Source organism: Bufo gargarizans, chromosome 6, assembly GCF_014858855.1.
Source record: "Bufo gargarizans isolate SCDJY-AF-19 chromosome 6, ASM1485885v1, whole genome shotgun sequence".
Classification (NCBI taxonomy): Eukaryota; Metazoa; Chordata; class Amphibia; order Anura; family Bufonidae; genus Bufo; species Bufo gargarizans.
This window is the reverse complement of record NC_058085.1, coordinates 53,720,329-53,742,548: the sequence shown is the minus strand read 5'-3', so window position 1 is coordinate 53,742,548 and position 22,220 is coordinate 53,720,329. Positions and strand designations below refer to the sequence as shown.

The following is a 22,220-nucleotide window of genomic DNA, read 5'->3' as shown; positions in this document are numbered from 1 at the left end:
GCAAATATAAAGAAAGGTTTAGAAACACACTCCCTATCGAAACATTTTAAGATTCAACACAATTGTGATCCAACCAGCCTCAAATTTACAGCTATAGAAAGGGTCAAAAAATTGTGGAGAGGAGGAAACCATATTGCTCACATGTCAAGACAGGAATCCCGCAGAATTTTTGAGTACGATACCATCATCCCAAGGGGGCTAAATGCGGAGATGGAGGTATTCGGATTCCTGTGAAAGGGGGTGGGCTGCTTGGTGGGGATGAGACACCACAGATTAGTCAGTTATAGACACTGTGGTCTCCCCTCCCCACCAGGCAGCTTCCCCCACATGCTACCCTTCAAAAATAGGTACTGATAACGAGGAAGCACAAAGACGCACCAAATGACAACATTGGTGGATGCGTCTTTGGGTCCATTGACTCCAAAAGGGATTATTATATCCTGCTGAATATAAAAATACAAAAACCGCATGTGAGACACAATTCACACTGATGCGGTTTCAATGCGTTTTTTTCGAAAATCAGGTCTTGATCATGCAGATCACTCATATAAGTGTTTAATATGTTTTAAATTATATTTATATTGCTATTTAATGTGAATTTAAATTTTGCTATTTTATATCTTGATGGAAGAAAAACAGCAATCAAATCCATCCCACTCATTAGATTACACATATGAGAGTTGATTGATGGGTGGGACTATACGGTATTTAAGGAGTGAGAATCCACTCACTCGGTGGCCACTGAGGAAGAGGTGTAATACCTCGAAACGCGTCTGGCATATCAGAGTGAGCGCGGATTCTAACCAACAAAGAAAGGAACCTCAACATCAACCAGATCGCCAAACATCGCTGAAAAATACTAGCGGTCTATAAACATCATCGGTTCACCTCCAATATCAAAGTTACAGCCGCACAAACAGTGACGTCATAGACAAGCGTCTACCCGGAACCCCAGAGACCAGGTCACGTGGGACGCCACAGTCGGCCGTGTACGGCCACCTGGGATACCAGCGCTGCAGTCTCGCAGCAAGAAGGGGTAAGGATAAGAAGTCACAGCGGCAAGAACCAGTAAGTAACTTGGGAGGTTATATACGCAGCTCTGCATAAAACGAAGTATCGGACTTTGATTTCTAATCCAAGCCACTACTAGCAGCCTAAGTGGATTTATATATCTAAGGACACTGAATCCTGATATTCAAGGAAAAAGGCACCTACATTCTATTCCCAATTCTATTCCTAATTGGAACATTACTTAAAATCACGGCACCATAGCAGCAGCATAATGTGGGCTTTTTAATATCAACTTCAAAGGGCCACAGTGCCGTTTTTCACCGATTTTCAACCAAATTACCTTGTGGGGTAGATATGTAATTATACTGCAGGGATTACTACATTTATATCTACAAATCCAAGCAGGACATTGGTGTTTTTGTTATATTCTTATGCATTGATTGCTGCATATTTCATATTCAGATATTTTGATGTATATGTTTTATGTGTATTTTAGGGGTTTGTTTTTATAATAATTTTATTAAATTAAATTTACATCATCCAGTAGTGTTTTCCTTTTGAGTGTGCCCCCTCATCTATTTATTTACGGTATATCAATTTTCTGGTCTTGAGGGTAAGGCCGGAGGGTGAGCACCTTTCCATACAAAATAGCAGTGAGCCGCTGTATTTTTCTATTTCTTCTAGAACTAATTTGTGTTGGTTGGTCAACGATCAACTGGTTCTGCACGATGTTCGAGGTATTCATAAGTCTCATCACTTCCCATATTTGATCATCTAGATAATCAGCTGTTACCACCAAATGTACTGAGAACTTTATTGGGAATGCTCATTTCTACAACATGTGGCTTTCCGTTTGGTCTGGGTGTGTTATCTTTGGCCCTACGGTACAATGTGTGTTCAGGAAAAGCATTTATGTCAATTTAAGAGTGTGGTACTATAAAGGTGGCAGGAGTAAGCCTGGCAATTGTGCACAGTCCTATGACATTCTCGGATAACCATTTGTACTCTTTGTGTCCACTAACTAAGTATATGTCCTCTGGAACTGCCACTGCTGTGCTATTGAATAATTGGGTAATTAATTTGGCAAATTTTATCCCTTTCACCAGCTCATATCCTTTTAACTGACCTTCAGTGTTGTTAGCTATTGAAACCCTTGGCACATTGGCATCTGGATGTGGTAGAGGGCTCTGTAAAGGCAATTGGTGGGCGTGGGTACAGTCCTGCCTGGGTTGCACTTGACACAAATGAGGCAAGACTGGGTATGTCTTACCAGGACTGGGGTGTGTCCAGAGTCCAGAATCTTCTTCGAGGGCTGACTCTTTCAACCAGGTTTCCTTTTCCATGGGAGTGGCCTGTTTCTGCATTTGTTTCAGTAGGTCCCATGTGACTTCTTTTTGTTTCAGGTCTTCTTGTGCTACCATAATCTGGTCTGACTAGACCCTTTCCTCTTCCACTGCTACTTTCTTGGCTGCTTGGTCAGCTAGGGCGTTTGCTCTGGCTTCAGACGTGTCAGCTCGAGTATGGGCCTTTACCTTAATCACTGCCACTTGGGTGGGCAGGAGTACTGCTGCCATTAGAGCCGTTACTGCTGAAGCATTCTTGATTGGGGTTCCTGTGGGTGTGATGTAATCCCGGGCTTTCCATATTACTCCAAAGTCATGAAGCACTCCAAAGACATATCTAGAGTTTGTGTAGATATTGGCGGCAGAGTCTTTTGCCATGAGTCAGGCTTAAGTGAGGGCAATGAGTTCAGCCACCTGTGCTGACTGGTCTGGGCTCAATTGTCTTGAACACAGCACCTCATGCACACTAGTGACGGCCATGCCTGCATGGAACTTCCCTTTGTCATCGGCATACCTTGAGTCGTCCACAAAAAGAGTCCAATGCGGGTTTGTCAGAGGAGTGTCTTGGACTGATGGTGGTGTCCCCACTTCAGCTTCCATCATTGTGATGCAATCATGATCTTGTTCCTTGTAAAGAGAGTCGGTTGAGGCCCATAGTTCACCTTACTGAAGATCCTCTTCAGCATGTAGAGCAATAAAATCTTCAGAATCTCCAGTATACTCCCCCTTGGAAGAGGAAGGAGTGCAGCAGGGTTGAGGATGTGGCATCTCTGAATGGTGACATTATCTGGCAGAAGCAGACTACACTGGAGCCGGAGGTGGCGCTGTGCAATGACGTGTTTAGGTTCAGTCTGCTGGAGGATGGAAGAAATGTCATGGGGAGCCAGAATAGTGAGAGGGTGACCAAGCACAACATCAGATGTGATGTCCAGAAGAGAGCTGGCAGCATGGACGGCTCTGACACAGGAAGGGGCGCCTCTGGCTATGAGGTCAAGGCTATGAGGTCAAGTAACCCTGGGGTCTATTGTGGCCACCATGAGTTTGAGTAAGGACTCCAGTCACGTGGCCCTGGCATTCCATGATATACAGTCTGAAAGGAAGGTTGTAGTTGGGGAAGCAAAGAGCAGGAACAGATGCAATGCGGCCTTTAATGACTGAAAGGCTTCTCTGGCCTCCATTGTCATCTGGAAATGAGTAGTAGCATTGCAGGGTATACACTCATATAGGGGCTGCATTAGGACTGAAGCATTAGGGATCCAGGGTCTGCAGTAGGAGATGAGTTTGAAACTGATGAGGGGTATCCGGGAGTTGGATGTCAGAGATGGCCTTTTTCCTGGCATCAGTGAGGTGCTTGCTACCTTGAGAGATACAACGACCTAGGAAGACAACTTTGGGGAGACACATCAGCAATTTGGCTTGTGAGACTTGAAAGCCAGCAAAAGCCAAGAACTGGAGAAGTGAAACAGACATGGATTGGCAGATTTGCGGAGAAGCAGCACAGAGCAGTAGGTCATCCACATATTGCAGGAGTTCCACTTCCAGGTGGTCGGACTGCCAGGGCTGCAGAACAGAGGACATAGCCTTTCTGAAGCAGGAAGGGCTGTTTTGGGCCCCTTGAGGCATAACAGTCCAGGTGTACTGTTTGCCAGCACGAGTGAAAGCAAAAAGGAATTGACAGTCAAGGAATGCATTGGCCAGATCAATGACGGTGAAAGTAGTGGCGGTGGGTGAGATGCCAGCGAGGAGGGTGTGCGGGTTGGGGACAATAGGTGTCTCAAGGGCAGTGGCCTCGTTGACAGCTCGGAGATCCTGAACCATGCGATAAATAGGAGGTTGTCACTTCTATTTCATCTTCTGGACTGGGTAAAGGGGCGAGTTACAGGGACTGGTAGTGATTTTTATTGCCCCATTCTGTAGGAGGGCCTGCACTTGGAGTGTAATAGCATCTTGTTGTGAGACAGAAAGTGGATATTACGTTTTATATGGCAGAACCTCGGGGTCCTTCAGGGTCACAGTGTCACGACCATGTTTATGGCCGTGACTCCTTGGGAGCCGCATAGTTGCCCGCGGTTTTGGGTTGTTGTGTCAACCGCAGCTGGAGGCATAATGTTGTTTGCCTCAAGTGCGGTTGCCGCGGACAATAGGTATGTGTGCGGTTCCCTTGGAGTTGTGTGCGTGTTTGTATGCACTTTTGTATGTCTGTGTGCACTCTGTTTATGTTTGGTGTGCACTGACATCTTCCCTTCACTGTGGCTGTCCGTGGCAACGTTTGGTTGTATTGTGTACATGTGGTGGCAGTGTCCTGGCCTTCAGGCTGACTCCCAGGACACGGTTGCCACCAATGTCGTTGCCTGCGGCAACATCCACAGTGTGTTCGTTGTTTGGACACTTCCCCTTTAAGTTGTGTTTTCCCTTCTGTGGTATTGGAAGGGTTATCTCCCTTTCTGTGTGTGTGAGTCACGGGGTGTGTCTGATTGTTGGGTGTGGCCTCTTGGCCCTATAAAGCCTCAGTTGTAGGCAGTAGTCAGAGAGGGTGCTTCAGCCATGCTTGCTGGAGACATCCTCCTGGTTACTTACCAACTGCCAGTGGGGCCATACTTCCACATGGGTTCTAGGCTTTGTGTCTGTGGCAGGTGAGTGTTATGTTTGTGGCAAGTACCTGCCATTGCCATAGGTTGTACTTGTTCTCCCTTCCTTGCAGCTTGGCCAGTGAGACTCCTGTTCCTCCGTATCCAGAAGGAACAGGTTGTCTTACCCTGACTCCTAGTCCAGGGACCGGTCGGAGGGTGAGTTAGGGCTCCGAGGTTCCTGAGCATGGGTCTTCCTACCTTAAAGGTCGGCCCATGCAGCTAGGAGTTAGGGTCAGGTTAGGGACGCGATAGGAGGTGACCTGCTCCCTAATCCTGTCGTCCTGGTCAAGCAGCGACAATCTTCCATCACCGCACGGCTGAGGGTTTCCCCCATCCTCAGCCGTGACACACAGTGACTGGTGAGACATTGAGGCGTCCGATATCCTGAGGTCCATTGGCCCAGAGGGTATCGGGGATGAGGTGCAAAATAGTTTGCAGCGAATCCCCTTGCTCATATATATCAGTGACCTGAAGTGTTGTTAATGTCATGAGGAGGCAAGTTTCTTCCGGGTATAGGGCTGTACCAAGGGTGACTGCCCCATCCTCTCTGAACTGTATGTTAGCTTGGATTTTCTGAAGAAGATCAGAGCCTAACAGATTGAAGGGGCATGTTTGGCTGACAACAAATTGCAACATGACTCCTGCTGGAAGGTGGAGTTGATCTGGGAGATGGTTTTGGTCTGGGAGAATCCAGAGGAAGTGACTGAGAGTGGCTTAGTAATAGGGTTATGCTGCACGACCCCTTCTAGTCCAGAACAGGGTAATTGAATGTAGTGAGCCAGGAAGGAGCTACCGCAGTCTCACTTAAAACACTGCGGGCTGCACCGGTGTCTACAAGGAATGAGAGTTCCTTCCCTGCCACCTCGAGGGTGACTCATGGGGCGGTACCGACAGGAGGGGTGGATACTGCCATAAATGGAGTGTTCCTTCCCTGCACTGCTTTGCCAGCATCCTATTGCGATGAGGCAGGCAGAGTGTCTCCCTGTCGCTGTTGATTGGTTTGCCACAGATGTCTGCTATGGCAGTTCCGTTTGATGTGTCCGGGCTTGCCACACCCATAACAGACACGAGGTGGCGGACGTTCTCCACCATCTTCTCCTGAAATTATGTCTATTACAGCCACTCCAGTTTTCGTACTGTTGCTTTCCAAGCCCTTTGCAATTTGCTCCAAGACTTGCAGGGTCAAGGATTTCCACTCAGGACGACAGGTCAAAAGGGCTTTGTTTATCTCTGGTCACAGACAATCGACAAATGGGTGGGCCAGGAGTCTGAGGTGTACAGGTTCATTCTGGCTCTCTGTGCAAATCTCTCAACAGTTTCGGTTTTCTCCTGAGCCATGTCCTGCAATGTGGTAGATTGAGCAGCTAACTTCGCTTTTGCCCATTTGTGTAACCTCTCTATGAAGTATTCCCCAGACTCATGATCCCGAGGGTTGAAGGTCAGAGCCCTTAGGATAGGGATGGGGATATGGTCCATTATCTGTGAAAAATACTCCCCTGTCTTGTTTTCCACAGTACTCAGTAGGTCTGACCACGTACATCCATACGTTTGATGTACTGGTGACAGTTTCCTGAAAAAGGGCATGGGATGGGTTTCAGGATCTGGCAGCAGGTTCACATATTTTGGTGGTCCTTGTGGTCGGGTAAGAGCCAGGGCTTTACAACTTCAATATTGCTCCTTTCTTAAGCTTGCATATTCCTTTGTAATTCATTAATCTTTTCCTGGAGCCGAGTTGGTCTGGGCAGGCTCAAGGGTTGGGTGCCGGAGCCACTATAGTCTATTGGGGGTGGTCGCTTAGGGGTCTCTGTGTCTGAGTCTAGAGGACCAATAACACTGTCTAGATTCTCTTGTTCAGGTGCTTCTGACTGTCCCCCTATCATGATCGAGGCAGGAGGTGGATTGCTAAGGGCCATAAACGTGCCATCTGGATTTATCATGGGATATAACAAAGCCACTGGGGAGACTACAGTCGGCTGGGAATAAGATGGCGCCGTAGCAGGGACTAGGAGGACATGCTTGGGCCTTACAGGGGTGTGACTATGCAGGCAAAACACATCTCTCAGGAGGTGGGATTTTGCTGACAACATACATTACAGACCCACCCACTTCTTTTACTCTCTGCGCCATTATAGGGCGGTGGCTTCCCCAGCCCAAGATTACCAGGTTTACAAAAGTATGTGCCATTAGCTTCATCAAGAGTTTGCTCTCCTCCCTTCTGTTCAAATTCCTTGCTACAGTCCAGCCACACTCGGACTGTATCCACTAACTTCTCATCTTCTAATCTACATTTCTTTTCTGTCAGAAAAGTTTGCCATGTTGTACAACACAAAGTACCACCTTTACATATACCATATCCTTTCTCTAGCTTGCTCAGACTTTTCACAAATCATTTTCCTCTCCTGTCTGCCACGTACCGCTCAGGTTAGCAGTAATCATTTGGAGCCATTTAGAGACCTCTGGATAGAGTAATCATTGAACCTGATGAAGCTTTGAGTCCCAGACAAGCACACTTCTGGGCTGCTGTGGACCATTCTCCCCCCTTCTGTGATCGAGTCAGACAACCGGGCTGCACTCCGATACAGGCAAATTGGAGAACTCTGTGTTTCTCACTCAGTAATACTTGTCAACAGAGTCTTCACAGTTTTTAAACACAGTACATCAAGACTTTAAAACACATGGGGTTCTTGCTTTAATGCCCTCGAGGACGCCCCAAGCTGAATGGCACCCCTTCCTTCAGACAGGCACAGATGTCCTACACCAAAGGACATATGAAGGTAAGATAACTCCTACCTCTTATCACAGGTTGCATTTCCGGTGTCTGTTAGTAAAGTCCTCCTCGTCTGGTCATCCGGGTAACTAATCAGGGGGTCATGTCCTTCGATCCCCACGTTGGGCGCCAATTGTTTTGGATCTGGTCAAGATACCAGGTAGATTGATGTACTGCTCCAAATTAGTAGAAAATTGTCTTAACGTGCACAGAGAAATCAAACTCTGATGCACCCAATTGGAGTCAAAGCAAATCTCTACTTTATTGTAAGTGTTCATACAGAATATACCCCCCCCCCCCCTCCCGGTGGGGGGTGACTAAATGTAGTGCATTTTTATTGGTTACTGGGAAGCAATAGCAAGCATTCAAAAGGTTAATTTTACACTTCTTTTTCATCAGGCTGACTTAAGGAATCGTCTAACAGCGCAGCCCCCTCATGACATGTACCTTGGGCTTTGGAATGCGCGCCTTTCCCCCTTCCATCTGCAAGATAGTGGGAAAGCTGTGTGCACCTGGTGATACGTCCAGGAAGCAGGATTTTTCTACTAAGCGGTGGCTGAGCAGTGTACATAGAACACGCAAGTATTCATACTGTTTCAGTAGTCCATAACAGTAGCCTCTAAGGAACTAAGCTCCTTTCTCACATGAGCTAATATTAATGTTCATGAGTCCACTATCAGGAGGACACTGATCAAAATTGGTGGGCATGGCTAGATAGCCCAAAAAAAATGCCACTTCTCTCTAAAAAGAACCTTGTTGACCTTCTGCAGTTTACTAAAGATCTCCTGGACAATCCAGAAGGCAACTGGAATAACATTTTGTGGAAACTTTTGATTTAAGCGAGAAGCGTTATGTTTAGAGAAGGGAACACTGCATTCCAGCATAAAAAACTCATCCCATATGTGAAAGATGGTGGTGGTAGTATCATGGCTTAGGCCTGATTTGCTGCATCTGGGCCAGGATGGCTTGAAATCATTGATGGAACAATGAATTCTAAATTCTAATTGCCAGCAAATTCTAAAGGAAAATATTAGGACATCATTCCATGGGCTGAAACTCTACTAAAGAAGTACAAAGTTAAAGTTCTGGAATGGCCAAGTCAAAGTTCTGACCTTAATCTAATAGAAATGTTATGGTTGGTCCTGAAGCGAGTAGTTCATGGAGGAAACCACCAACATAGCAGAGCTGACACCTGGCACTCCTGCCAATCAGCTGGTTGATGAGAAGACTGTGATCCACGCAAGAGCAGCTTTCACTTCATTGTTTACCTGCTCGCTGTCAACAGTCCTAGTATAGGAAAGACCCGCCCCATTCAAGTGAATGGTATGACTTGTAATTACACTTGCTCACCACTGCGATGTTGATGGTGAGCAGGTAAACAACGAAGGGACAGCTGCGCCATTACGGAGCGCGGCCTTCTCTTCAACCAGCTGATTAGTGGGGGTGCTGGGTTTCGGACCCCTGCCAATCTGATATTAATTACCTATTTTGAGATGGTGGAGAAAGCACGTCCTGTTCTTAATGCTTTTATTCCAGATGCAAAGTTTTGGCTAAAGAGCCTTATGCTTGAGAAAGGTTCTTTAGCCAAAACATTGCATCTGGAATAAAAACACCAAGAACAGGACGTGCTGTCTCCACCATCTCTTTTTTATCGTTTGGATTATCCATGTACTACGGGAAAGCTTACGACTTTCTCAGGAGATTTGCACCCACCACTCGCTACCAGGTGTGCTGTTCAACCCTTCCTTTTTCTTGGCTATTCTGAGAATAGGTCATCAATATTAAAACCCCTTTAATTAGTCCTGGACATCAACTTGGAGGAATTTTAGAATTTCCTCCATTCAAAACAACTTCAGCCCTGCTATGTTGGTGGTTTTCTCCATGAACTGCTCTGATTAAGGTCAGGACTTCAACTTGGCCATTCCAGAAATGTTCTTCTGCTTCAGCCTTCCCTTCATTGTTTAACTGCTCACCATCAACCAGCTGATTGGGGGGGGGGGGGGGTTGCCAGGAGTGAGAGTCCATTTTTTTACCATGGATGCATGCTCTATTATTTCCGTGTTCACGTATCCATCACGCCCATTATAGTCTATGCAAACCACGGATGCTATCCGTGTTGCATCCTTGTTTCACAGATCATTAACTAGAGATTCTTTGAAAATTATTTTTTAGCTGTTGAGTGTTAGTGAAACACGGATGCAACACGAACAGCAAAAAACTGACCCACGGACCCAACACGGATCTGTCACAGGAGAAAACACGTATTGAACACGGTCCGTGTTACCACTGATCCAAAACTGACATGGACGTCTGCATGAGGCATTACAGGGATCTTTCCCACTGCAGTCCATTGGGTGCATATACTATTGTAGCTCATCACTAATTATTTCAATAGAGCTGAGCAACAGTACCAGACGCAGCCCATGGAAGCAGTGGTGCTGTTTATAGAAGAAAGTATTTGTGTCCTTGAAACCCAGCTCCTAAGCTAATTATTCAGAACCTTATGCTATATGTAGTCCAAGGAAGTCAAATATTTGGGAAGACCTAAGCCAGGAAATGACTAGGAGTGCCATGGCAATGCATCAGGACACTCAAGGAGTAGAAATATATTAGGGAACATAATAACATTTAGACAGAAAAGACAGGACATTTGCAAAGGGAGCCTGTCTGTGTCAAAATGGAAGAGTTGTCTTTAACAATGCAGACCTTAATTTATTGAAATCAGAGGAGGACACTCGCCAAATAAAGAAAAGGTTAATTCTCCCAAGGTGATGAGGCTTCTTTACCATAAAAGCAGTAAATACAGGCATAAAGAAAGCATGCACAAATGTTAGAATCCTCTACGTCTTGAGGAAAGAAGGTTTCATCATAATCAGGGATTCTTTACTCTAACAGTAGTGAGACTGTGGGACTCTGTGTCAAAGAACGAGAGCAGGAGTACTTAACTAGGAGACCATGGTCCAAATCCAGACCACGGTAGCCAGTTGTTCGGGCCCCAACATGCCCTGCTTCCAACAGTTGAATATAACGGTGAAGCAGGGAGTAGTTGGCTCATTGCTTGACCGTTCCTCTGCTGCTGGCGGTTCAGCTCTGGCAGGTGAGATGGGATGATGTCACCAAGCCTGACACAAATATGTGACAATAATCACCACTTGGCACCAAGAAAGAATTTTATAAATTTTATTTTAATTCTAAGGGTAGACTGACACTTTCCTAATGGTCATTTTACATAGGACTATACAACATGCAATTATCGGAAGCAAACCAAAAGTTCTGATAATTGTTTGATGGTCAGCAGATGTACAGTACATGCAGCAATCATCTCCTCTGTATGAGGATAAGTGATCACTACTGTGATTGCTCATCCCTATAGAGAATCATTGTTTGCTGCCAGCACAATTCTGATGATATGATGCTCAGAATTAATGATTTGCTGCATAAAGGATGTGAGCCCCAGATGAATGAGCCCATGTTCGTTCATTGGGTGATCAGTGGTAAATTAACGAAAGCAATTATCAGGAACAAGCATTTATAGGGCAGCTTACACTGATAACTGTTCAGATCTTCAGCCAATGTTAAAGGGTCTTTTCTCTCTTTTTCCATTTACAACAAGTGCATGCTTGGTTAAAGGGGTTGTGTCATGCAAGTGGCATTTGTGATGTAGAGGAAGTTATTACAAGGCACTTACTAATGTATTGTGATTGACCATATTGCTTCCTTTGCTGGCTTGATTGATTTTTCCATCACATTATACACTGCTCATTTCCCTGGTTACGACCACCCTGCAATCAATCGGTGGGGGTTGTGTTTGCACACTATAGGAAAAAGCGCCGGCCTGTCTGGTGATTGGGACTGTGGAAGCGCACATAGGCTGCTACTTTTTCCTGTAGTGTGCAAGCACGGCCACTGCTGATAAATTGCAGGGTGGCCATAACCATTGAAACGAGCAGTGTATAATGTGATGGGAAAATGAATCTAGCCAGCAAAGGAAGCAGTATAGATAATAACAATACATTAGTAAGTGGCTTATTTTAACATTCGCTACATAATAAATGCTATTTGCTGAAGCGAGACAGCACCTTTAAGCCACACATGCATGTGCATAAGAGAATTGGGATAGATAGCCATATCCAGCAGAGCAGGAGCCACTTTACCACTGCCTCTCTATGTTATAGCTCATAACGGGTTTCTAGAGCTGAGGACCCCCCTCTAGGCGGTCTTAATATGACATATGAACAGGGGTTGTCTTCATGAGAGCTATTGATTAGAGAACCATAAACCCAATGTGTCATGATAAATCTTTACACATCTCCATTCCCCAGGCCTATGTAGCATTTGAAAGGATAATGAAGCATCTGCCTGGCAGTCATCAGAAGATCTTTCAAGACTGCGAAGGCATGAAATCTTTCATCAGGGAGCAAATAGAATCTCACAAGAAGACACTGAATCCGGATGCGCCCCAGGATTTCATAGACTGCTTCCTCATAAAGGCAAACAAGGTAACAGAATATGTGAAATACATAGGAAAAAACGCCACCCATTTGTAGTGTTAGAGGAGTTGTCCACAATTCAAATAAAGGGTCTATCACTTTTCCAGACTTGTCTTATGGCTTTGAATAGGGATTAGTTGCAATTCTAGCCAACAGTATACAGGTGAAACTCGAAAAATTAGAATATCGTGCAAAGTTCATTTATTTCAGTAATACAACTTAAACGTGAAACTAACATATGAGACTCATTACATGCAAAGCGAGATATTTCAAGCCTTTATTTGTTATAATTTGGATGATTATGGCTTACAGTTTATGAAACCCCAAAGTCACAATTTTGAGGTACCCTTTGCTCAGGGGGTATGGATTAATTAGCTGACTAGAGTGTGACACTTTGAGCCCAGAATATTGAACCTTTTCACAAAATTCTAATTTTAAGCTGCATTAATGTAATTCCTTTTCATTTGCATTACTGAAATAAATGGATTTTTGCACGATATTCAAATTTTTCAAGTTTCACCTGTATGTACGATGCTGCACGGTTTCTGGGGAGAAAAAGTAAATATTTTTTCTAATCCTGGACAACACCCTTAAACTGGTTTTGCGCACAGATTTATGACCAATCAGACCGAGCTTACCATTCTTGATAACAGGCCCATGTAAAGGTGCAACCGATCACCTGACAATTAAGTAGAATACGTGTTTGTCTGATGATTGCACCTCTCGTGTGCCACCTAAAATTGCCGTTTGTTTTCAGCACATAGTCCCGTGTCTCACTAACAATATACAAGGTGAATGGGGCAAACAATAGTAATAGCAATTATTTTTCCCCTATTTATTCTGAAAGGCCCATTAAACAAGCATATAACAGTCTTCGTTATCATCAGTGCAGGCATGACGTGTATCAACTATCACTGTCAGATATTGCTAACTAGTCTAATTGACCCCTTAAACGCGTAGGGTGAGTTTAGTGTAGTCAGGCAACGTACAAATGGTGAGATAGCAGGAACAGTAGACTTCAGCAGCAGTCCCTCCTCACCTGAGAGGCTCGGGTCACTGGATATATGGCAGGATGTTTTAGTGCAGTGTTTGCTACACTGTGTGTACTTTGTATCAATCCTGTCCCAGGGTTTTTATACACAGTTAAAGTACAAAGTATCAGTCTTTTAAAAGTTTTTATCTAAAGATTTTAAAGATGACCTTTCGCCACTCCTGATATGTAGTGTTGGGCGCAAATTTTAATTGCGAATATCGCCATTTCAAGAATTCGCAAAGATTTAGAATATAGTGCTATATATTCGTATTTGCAAACATTCTAGATTTTTTTTCATCTGAACCCATGATCCCTGCCTGCTTCTTGCTTGTGGGCCAATGATAAGGCTGCAATGTCTTTGTCTGAGCCTAGCAACATCCCTAACAACCAATAAGAAAGTTGCCTACCCCTTACCATATAAGAACCTCCCCAGCAGCCATTTTATGCAGTCTTTTGCCGTAGAGAGAGAGAGAGAGAGAGAGAGAGAGAGAGAGAGAGAGCAGTGTCATTGCTGTGCTCTGTGCTTTACTGTGTCATTACATTAGATAGTTAGTTAGCTTATATATATGATGTTTACCATCATCACAACCTTTGTTGTAGATATCAGTTTCTGATCAGAAATGCTAATTAGCCTTCCAAGTGTCCAGCAGGGTTGATTAATGGTTGCAGGAGCCCAAGCCCGCCTCTTGCAAGTGTACAAGCCCACCTCCATGAAGAGCTCAAGCCTGCCTGTACTCAAGTTCCCAGTGCTGCTCTTCATGTTCGTGACATTATGGCCTGCACAAAACTCCGTCCACATGGTCATCGTTAGGTCTCACCAAAATCTTGCGCATGAGCAGAACAGTTGAGTTTTGTGCAGATCGTGACGTCGCAGAGGAGCGGCCGGACATGAAAGTGCACGGGGCGGCACTGGGAACTTGGGTAGAGGAGTGCTTGGGCTCTTCATGAAGACAGGCTTGGACACTTGCAAGAGGTGGGCTTGGGCTCCTGAAACTGCGATGTCTGCAACAAAAGTATAGTTGTCAGATGATAAACTGAACTAGAATTCATTGCCATTTGTTACATACACTGGAAAGAGGGGAGATGTCATAACATTAGATAAGTGTTGGTCGAACAATCTGTACATCAAATGTGTTTTGGGTCCTTATGACTCTCCAAATTGCATTTCAACATGGCTAATACTTTTGATTCCAGATAAATAAGTTGCTGCTAGAGGTGTTTGCTGGTGCCTTTCTCACTGTCCGTGACACATGCATGATTGGTTGAGCTGAGGATGCATGTATATGGGGAGGTCAATAGGAATAGCTGTCTATTTCATGTGTATGGCTGGCCTAAATGCAGCCTTATATCTCTCCACCAATATTTCTCCTGGCCAATTCCCATACAGAAATGCTGCAGCTATCCGCCCTACTGCAGGAGTTATATGATCTTTACATCTCTATTGCTACTGCCATTAATAATGTAGCAATAAATTAAAGCTGGATCCATCATTGGATGGCTCCTAGACCCCTGCCAGACCCCACTGACAAGAATAGTGCTGCATGCTGTGTTGTTCTTGCTGTTAATACTCATCAAACTGCTTACCAAGTCTCAGTGTCAGTGTGAACTAAGCCTATTTTTTTTAATACCCAGGCTACAAAGGGTTTAATAAAGGACAATGTGTATTCTATCCTTAAATTCCAGGACAATGAAACAAATGGTGAAGAGTTTAACCAAGAAAATTTGGTTGTCGTAGTCTTTGAGCTTTTCACAGCTGGGACAGAGACCACATCAAATACTCTCCAGTTCAGTCTTCTGCTGATGATGCAATATCCACATGTCCAAGGTAAGAGATGGATTCTGATGAATAGGCTTTTATTAAAAAGGAGCTGTCACCTCCCCTGACATGTCTCTATTTAGTAACTACTTGTATTCCCCATGTGATAGCAATTAGGGAGCATCTATTCTTATGACTCTCAATGTTGTGCCATTCCTTTATTATTCCTCCTAGAAGTTATGAATAAATTGCCAACAGTTTGCAATGAAGGTTCAGATGGTCGTTACCAGTTAGGGGTGTGTCCCTGCACATTCTGATACTGGAAGTCCTAATTGGATATTGTCAGACTGTGCAGGGACACACCCCTAACTGGTAACACCCATCTATAACTTCTAACGGGAATAATAAAGGAATGGCACAGCGTAGAGTCATTAGAATAGGTGATCCAGAATTGTTATTACATGAGGAGTGCAGTAGTTCTAAAACAGACATTTCAGGGGAGATTCCAGGTCCTTTTTAAGCATGATATATTTCTGTAGCCAAAACTAATGGTCAAATAGCCAGTCAGATTGGGTCTTATGATGGCTGGTGCTTTGACGGTTCCTATTGTTGTTTCCTGCCACCAAATTGTTTATTTTCACATAGTATAAAGTTAGTAAGCTAGTAGCAGAGACCCTGAATGAAGGGCCATTTATCTTTTTCGTCTATTTGATTTAATAAAAAACATCTTGATCAGCTCCAGCACAAGCCAAGGGCTGGAATCCTCATATTCATGGGCTGCGGCTCTGGCTCTGCTGCATCAGTCCAGATCTGCTATTCCAGTTTTGCTACATCTCTTACACGTCCTCTACTCTAACTCTACAACTGCTTCCGCTCTGACATTCTACCCAATGCACAACTTCTTCAGCTACACTATACTATAGACTCTACTTCATCTACTTTTGCATCTACTGTCCAGCTTTATGATCAGCTCAACTGAATCTCCAGTTCTGCTACATCTGCAGCACTGCTACATCTGTGCTTCCTCTCTGCTGCATCAGGCCACATGCCAATTCTGTGTAAGACCTGCTCATCTGTACCAAGGACCTAGGGAATCCACCTCCCCAGGTAATAATAATAAAGCCTTATTTTTGTAATAATTGTATTACCTCCATACTTGTTACTGAACAGCACACTATAGAAACACCAATATTACCATTAGATGGTTAATCCATAAAATGCAAATTCCAGGGAGGTACACAAACAAGGGTTAGACAATGCTGTCCCTACAGCCAGGCCCTGTGAAAACTGTACCCTTACTAGCCGCATAAGTGCCACCCCAAAAAGAACTCCTCCCCTCTCCCTGGTCTGGCCGTCCACAATCTCCTGTCTTAAACTTCATGGGAGTAGACAGAGACATTTTTGGACATTCTTGACCTTCTTGATATGTACTTTTCAATACTCATCTATCACAAAAACTTCTCGCTGTGCTCCCTTTTATTCCATAGATTGCCTCCTCATCCATTAGGACTCCTCCCAACAGTCATCACGCTCAAAGTTCCCTCTCACTACTTTTCATCCCCTTGTATTTATTATAAGTAGGACAGTTGGTGTCTGAATCGTTGTTCCTCTGTTGACAACTTAACAGCTGCCTCTTGCCAATAGCAACCACCAACCACTTCCGTCAGACACCAGATCAGGTGGACACCTAAGTTGTAGGGTTTGCCAAGTACCTTGACCGAAATAAGAAATGTTGGAAAGGGTGAAATGAAAGTATGTTTGGTTTGTTCTAAATTCCCAACTCTGCAGCTGATTATCTTCAAGGCAAGTCTTGGAAATTCAACCTGACCAATTCATGTTTTTTCTAACAGTAGACAACTGGATGTAATCAGGTTTCCCTATACACATATAGTAGCTGTTGAGCTGTCCGGGCTGTGCTGGGAGGGTTGTCATTTTGAAATCCCATGTGGTCAACCTGTGAGTGTGACTGAAAGCCAAGCCAATCAGGTTGCTGACTGTATCCAATCTCAGAGTTGACCTTGGCCTGCATCTGGATGTTATCTTTATTTTACCCCTGCTTGCTAACTCTACTTGTATGTCCCTGCTCATTTTGGAAGGTTTGCCACTACTGTGCCTTTCGGCCAATTTCTGTTATCTACTCTGCAGACATAACCTGTAACCCTAGAAGCTAAGTGCATCTGGCCTTGCAGCAGGCTCTGGTGAACCTAGGGGTAGCCTTAGCTTTCTACCACCTTGAGTTGTCTTGGAAGGCAGGTAGCAGGTTTTGGGGTTCACTGGCTGTGGTCTGGACAATGACCTTAGTAATCCCTAACAAAAAGACCTACACATTTAACAATTCTAGCCTCCTTGCCACTTTGGGGTTAATGATATATGCTTAGGTGATGTTCCTTATGGGTTCCAGAAATGTCCTTTTTTCCCCATGAATCCAATTTCTTCTCAAACCGTTATGTTGAAGTCGTGAATATCAGCATTAGCTGAGACTAAACAGGTCTATAATTCTTGGATGTTCTTCAGTGAATTTTATAATATGTAATTTCTCAATCCTTGAAGTGACCTTGAAGCTCCTACTTCTGGTATGAATATCTACTGTTCTAAGCCAATATGCTGATAATTGCCACCAAGGGGGAAGTTGTTCTTTTATATTGCTTTTGCAATTGGATAACTTTGTTCCTTGCCCCAGCCAATTATGACAGCATGAGTACCTGTGCATACCCTCCTCTATCTTCTTCCTAGACATTGTGCAGTGGCTGGGTTTGGGGTGGCCCCAATGCTGCGCTGGGTCCCCCAGACACCATCAAGGTGTCACCACATATTGCTGCTCTCCAGAAGGGATGTTAAGGTGTGGTGCACCCCAATGGGAAATAAGTCCAGAGATTCCGGGTCTGCAATTAACCAGTGTGTTTCTTTACTGGAGGAATTCAGGGGCAAAGCATTACAGGCGAGTCATAGGGCTGGCTTCTCCGGTCTCCTTCCTGGCAGAAGAAGGTTTGATGCTGAGGAAAGCCCTCTCTCTCTAAGAAGGCTAGTACTCTGGCCAAAAGCAGGAGACCCACGTTCTGTAGCTCAGTAGTTAAGGTGGATCCTTGGTCACAGGCCTGGTGACCCATGGTCTGTGGCTCAGTGTTCCCATCTCAACGTCTTCTTCTGGTAACTCATGCAGACTGGTATGAGTCTCCCCCTCCAAGTACTGGTCTCTGACTGCAGAATACTAGGGGCTCAGTCTTCTCTCCTTATATATCATTTTTAGCTACACTGGAACCTTCTAGTGGGAGGGGTGGAAACTCAGCACAAACAATTACAAAGTTACCACACCTGTCTGTCATTGACTTGCATTAAAGCTTCAATGATACTGAAAGGCAATGACACAGCAGTTTTTCCAGACAAAAACAAGTTTCCAGACATAAAAACAGAGCTAAATCAGACATTCAAATTATCAGTCTGGTTTTGCTGGTAAACAGGGCAGTGGAAAATTATCAGCTTCTCATTCAAAGTCCCAAACTTCTCTCAGCATTCATTAACCCTTTCCACAGAGCCTCTCAAATACAGTGCAAGTGAACAAGATATAGATATCACAACATACATATAAAATGCAGTTACACAGTATTAGGCCTCTTGCACACGACTGTATGGCTTTTTTTTATCAAATCATTTTTATTGATCACTTATAATAAGCATTTTCTGTATTCTGATCAACATTTCACTATAGTACAAAACACAATAATGAAAAATAACATAGTACATCTACAGGCGACAGACCATTGCATCAATGGACAATGCACATAATCCAGAATAACTGCAATGGTATACAAATTACAGTTCCAAAACCCGACATGGTAAAATTTTTAAAAGACACAAAACAAATCAAGTCAAAGCCTAGCCCCCCCTCCCCCCAATGGATAAGAATAAGACAACCTCTATCTTATTTATAACACAATATGAGTATGAGACAACCACTCATTCCATAGTTTCTCAAATTTCTGAGAACAGCCTCTCTTAACAAACACACTTTTTTCCATGACCAACATATCATTCACCCTTCTCACAAACTCCTCTATCATTGGCGGACTCCCCTGGATCCACCTCTGCGCCACCAGTTTCCTGGCCACATATAACAGCCTTCCCACCGCCACCTTAAGCAATTCACTCCCTCCAATCTCTGACACATACCCCAACACACAAACCTTAGGGTCCATTTGCAGACTCAGCGCCAATTTGTGATTAATCATGATCCGCACCTCATCCCAATATCGACCTATCACTGGACACGACCAGAGCATGTGTACCAGATCCGCTCCTTCCTCCGTGCACTTCGGACACTTATCATCATTCCTAACCCCAATTTTTTTTAAATAATGCCGGTGTTTTTTATACCCTGTAAATTATGAAAAGCTGTGACAACTTAGCCTGCTCAAAGACACTCTGGGAACCGCCTCCAAAATATCTTCCCACCGATCCTTAGACACGGCGCCCAAATCACCCTCCCTTTTCATCATCCGCGTCAGAGGGAACCCATCAAGAAACTTGTCCAGCAATAGAGTATATACCTGCGATATCAAACCTCTCTTCCCCCCCTTCGGGAGAATAAGCTTCTGTACCACATCCATTTTAGCTATATTACACCCTTTCCTCACCGTGACATCATAGGCATGCCTCAGTTGCAGAAACTGATAAAACCACACCTTGGGGACGTTAAATTCTTGCTGGATACCCTGAAAAGATTTGAATACACTACCCTCTGTCAGTTGACCTATCCTCATTACCTCATGAGATTCCCAATTCCTAAGTCCTGACAAAGACAAGAATTCTGGCAATAGATTATTATTCCATATTGGGAAAAGCTCTCCGACTCCTCCCACACCTCTAAGCTGCTTCACCTTTGACCATACCTTCTTCATAAGTTCAACAAGTAGGACCTTCTCTCTCCCCGCATGCATTCCTGCCCCCTCCAGTATACACATAAGGTCACGACTGCCCAACCAGTGCTGCAATATCCTGCCTGTCACATCCAAAGACTGAAACTCAATCCAGCCCTTAAAGTGCTGATACTGAGAAGCCAAGAAGTAAATCCAGGCATTCGGGACCGCCAAACCACCTTCTGCCTTGGGATATTGCAGCATCTCCAGTTTGATCCTCGCTTGGCCATATTTCCAAATGAGGTCTCTGAATATGAATAGGTTTCCTGAACCTATCTAGAGGGATCCACACAGGAGCATTATTAAGTACATATAGCAGTTGAGGCATCATTGCCATTTTTAAAAGGTTCACTCTACCCACTACAGATAGGAAGAGCCTACACATAGTCCTTACCTTAAGTCTGAAAGTAACAAGCAAGGGGGTCAGATTTAGTTCTTCAAAATCCAGCAATCTAGGCGTTATGTACAACCCTAAATACTTAAACTTTACCACCCAGGGAATCCTACTATCAACTCGCTCAGCTGACAAGGCCTGCCCATCCACCGGCATCAGAGCAGACTTCTCCCAATTAATCTTAAGTCCAGAGAAGTACCCAAATCTATCTATCAGTGACATGGCTGCATCCAGAGATGTCCCAGTGTCGCCCAAAAGCAGGGTATCAGCGTACATAGCCACCATGTTCTGTACCGCACTATATCTAAACCCCACAATATGAGGTGACAGGCGTATTAGAGCTGCAAGTGGCTCGATGGCCAGAGCAAATAATAAAGGCGACAATGGGCATCCCTGCCTGGTGCCCCTAGCCAAAGTAAAGTTGTCTGACAGCCCCCCATTGGCTCTAATGCAGGCCCTAGGACTCGAATACAACACCTGCACCCACTGTATAAATCGAGCACCAAAACCCCCACAAATAATTCCACTCTACACTATCAAATGCCTTAGCGGCATCAAGGGCAAGTAAGGCCCTGTCTCCACAATTATCTGCCGGGATATTCAAACTAGCATATAGTCTGCGGATGTTTATAGCAGTCGACTTCCCAGGCATAAAGCCTGTCTGATCTGAGTGTACAATAGTCAGAATCACCCTGGACAACCTGTTCGCCAGCACCTTAGCTAGGAGCTTTAAATCAGCTGTTAGAAGTGAAATCGGCCTATATGAGTCTGGTAATTTGGGATCCTTCCCAGGTTTGGGAATAACTACAATTAAAGCCTCCTGCATAGAGTGTGGTAGCGAACCCATCTCCACTGAGTGTTCCAGCACCTTAAGCAATTCAGGGAGAAGCACCCCCTGCAATTTCTTGTAAACCTCCACAGGTAAGCCATCTGCCCCCGGAGCCTTACCACTCGCCATACCACCAAGTGCAGCCTCCAGTTCCTCGAGTGATATCAGTTCTTCCAGTCTCTCCCTATCCTCATCTGACAACACTGACAACTGCGCCCCCTCTAAAAAATCAGTCAGGGCATCCCCAGAACAAGGGACAGTGGACTCATATAGTGACACATAAAAACCCTTAAGTATGTCCAATATTCCTTTTGTGTCTTGCCTACTGTTCCCAGTTCTATCCCTCCGTTCCTGTATACAAGAGGATCCCCGTTGAGCCTGAGAGACGACAGACAACAGATGACCTACCTTCTCACCCTCCTCAAACGATCTTTGGCGGTAGAAACTACACTTCCGCTCTGCAGCCTGCATTAAGTGACACTTCAACTGTTCCTGAGCAACCGCCAACGCCTCACTATTAACCAGGGAAGGCAACCTGCCAAACACCCGTTCGGCCTCCGCCACTTGTAGATGCGCCTTAACATCCGCTTCTCTAGACTTGGATTTGTGCTTACTAATTTCTTTTATCAATACTCCCCTCAAAAATGCTTTTATAGCATCCCAGACCCCGTGAATTGAAGCCATCCCGATATTAATAGTAAAGTATTCCCTGACCGCCATTGAGATCTCAGATAGATCACCCAGAACATTAAGCCAATGCGGGTTGCATTTCCACAACCTCGGTCCCTGCCTGAGCACCCCCAAGCACAAGTGAATGTCACCTCTTAGGGTTGCGTACTCTCCACACATCAAACAGGCCAGTTTCAGTCATAATATTCCTCAAAGCAGCACTTCCTGGCTATCCACCCGATCCTTCCACCCGACATCTATCCAAAGAGTCATCCGGCGTGCAGTTGAATTCCTCCACTAGTAGCCATGGTAACCCAGGGAAGTCCGCCACAAAGGACATAATTGCACGCACCAAAGGAGAAGCAAACGGCGGGGGTACATACAC

At 44.7% G+C, this 22,220-nt stretch overlaps 1 protein-coding gene across 1 annotated transcript in view; it reads left to right on the top strand.

The window, feature by feature from the left end:
* LOC122940043 (cytochrome P450 2A10-like) overlaps positions 1 to 22,220 on the top strand; it is a 76,831-nt gene that overhangs the window by 45,993 nt on the left and 8,618 nt on the right. The window contains exons 6-7 of the mRNA XM_044296343.1: positions 12,074 to 12,250; positions 14,958 to 15,099. Of these exons, the coding sequence (XP_044152278.1) occupies positions 12,074 to 12,250; positions 14,958 to 15,099 (319 nt within the window). The remainder of the gene's footprint in view (positions 1 to 12,073; positions 12,251 to 14,957; positions 15,100 to 22,220) is intronic.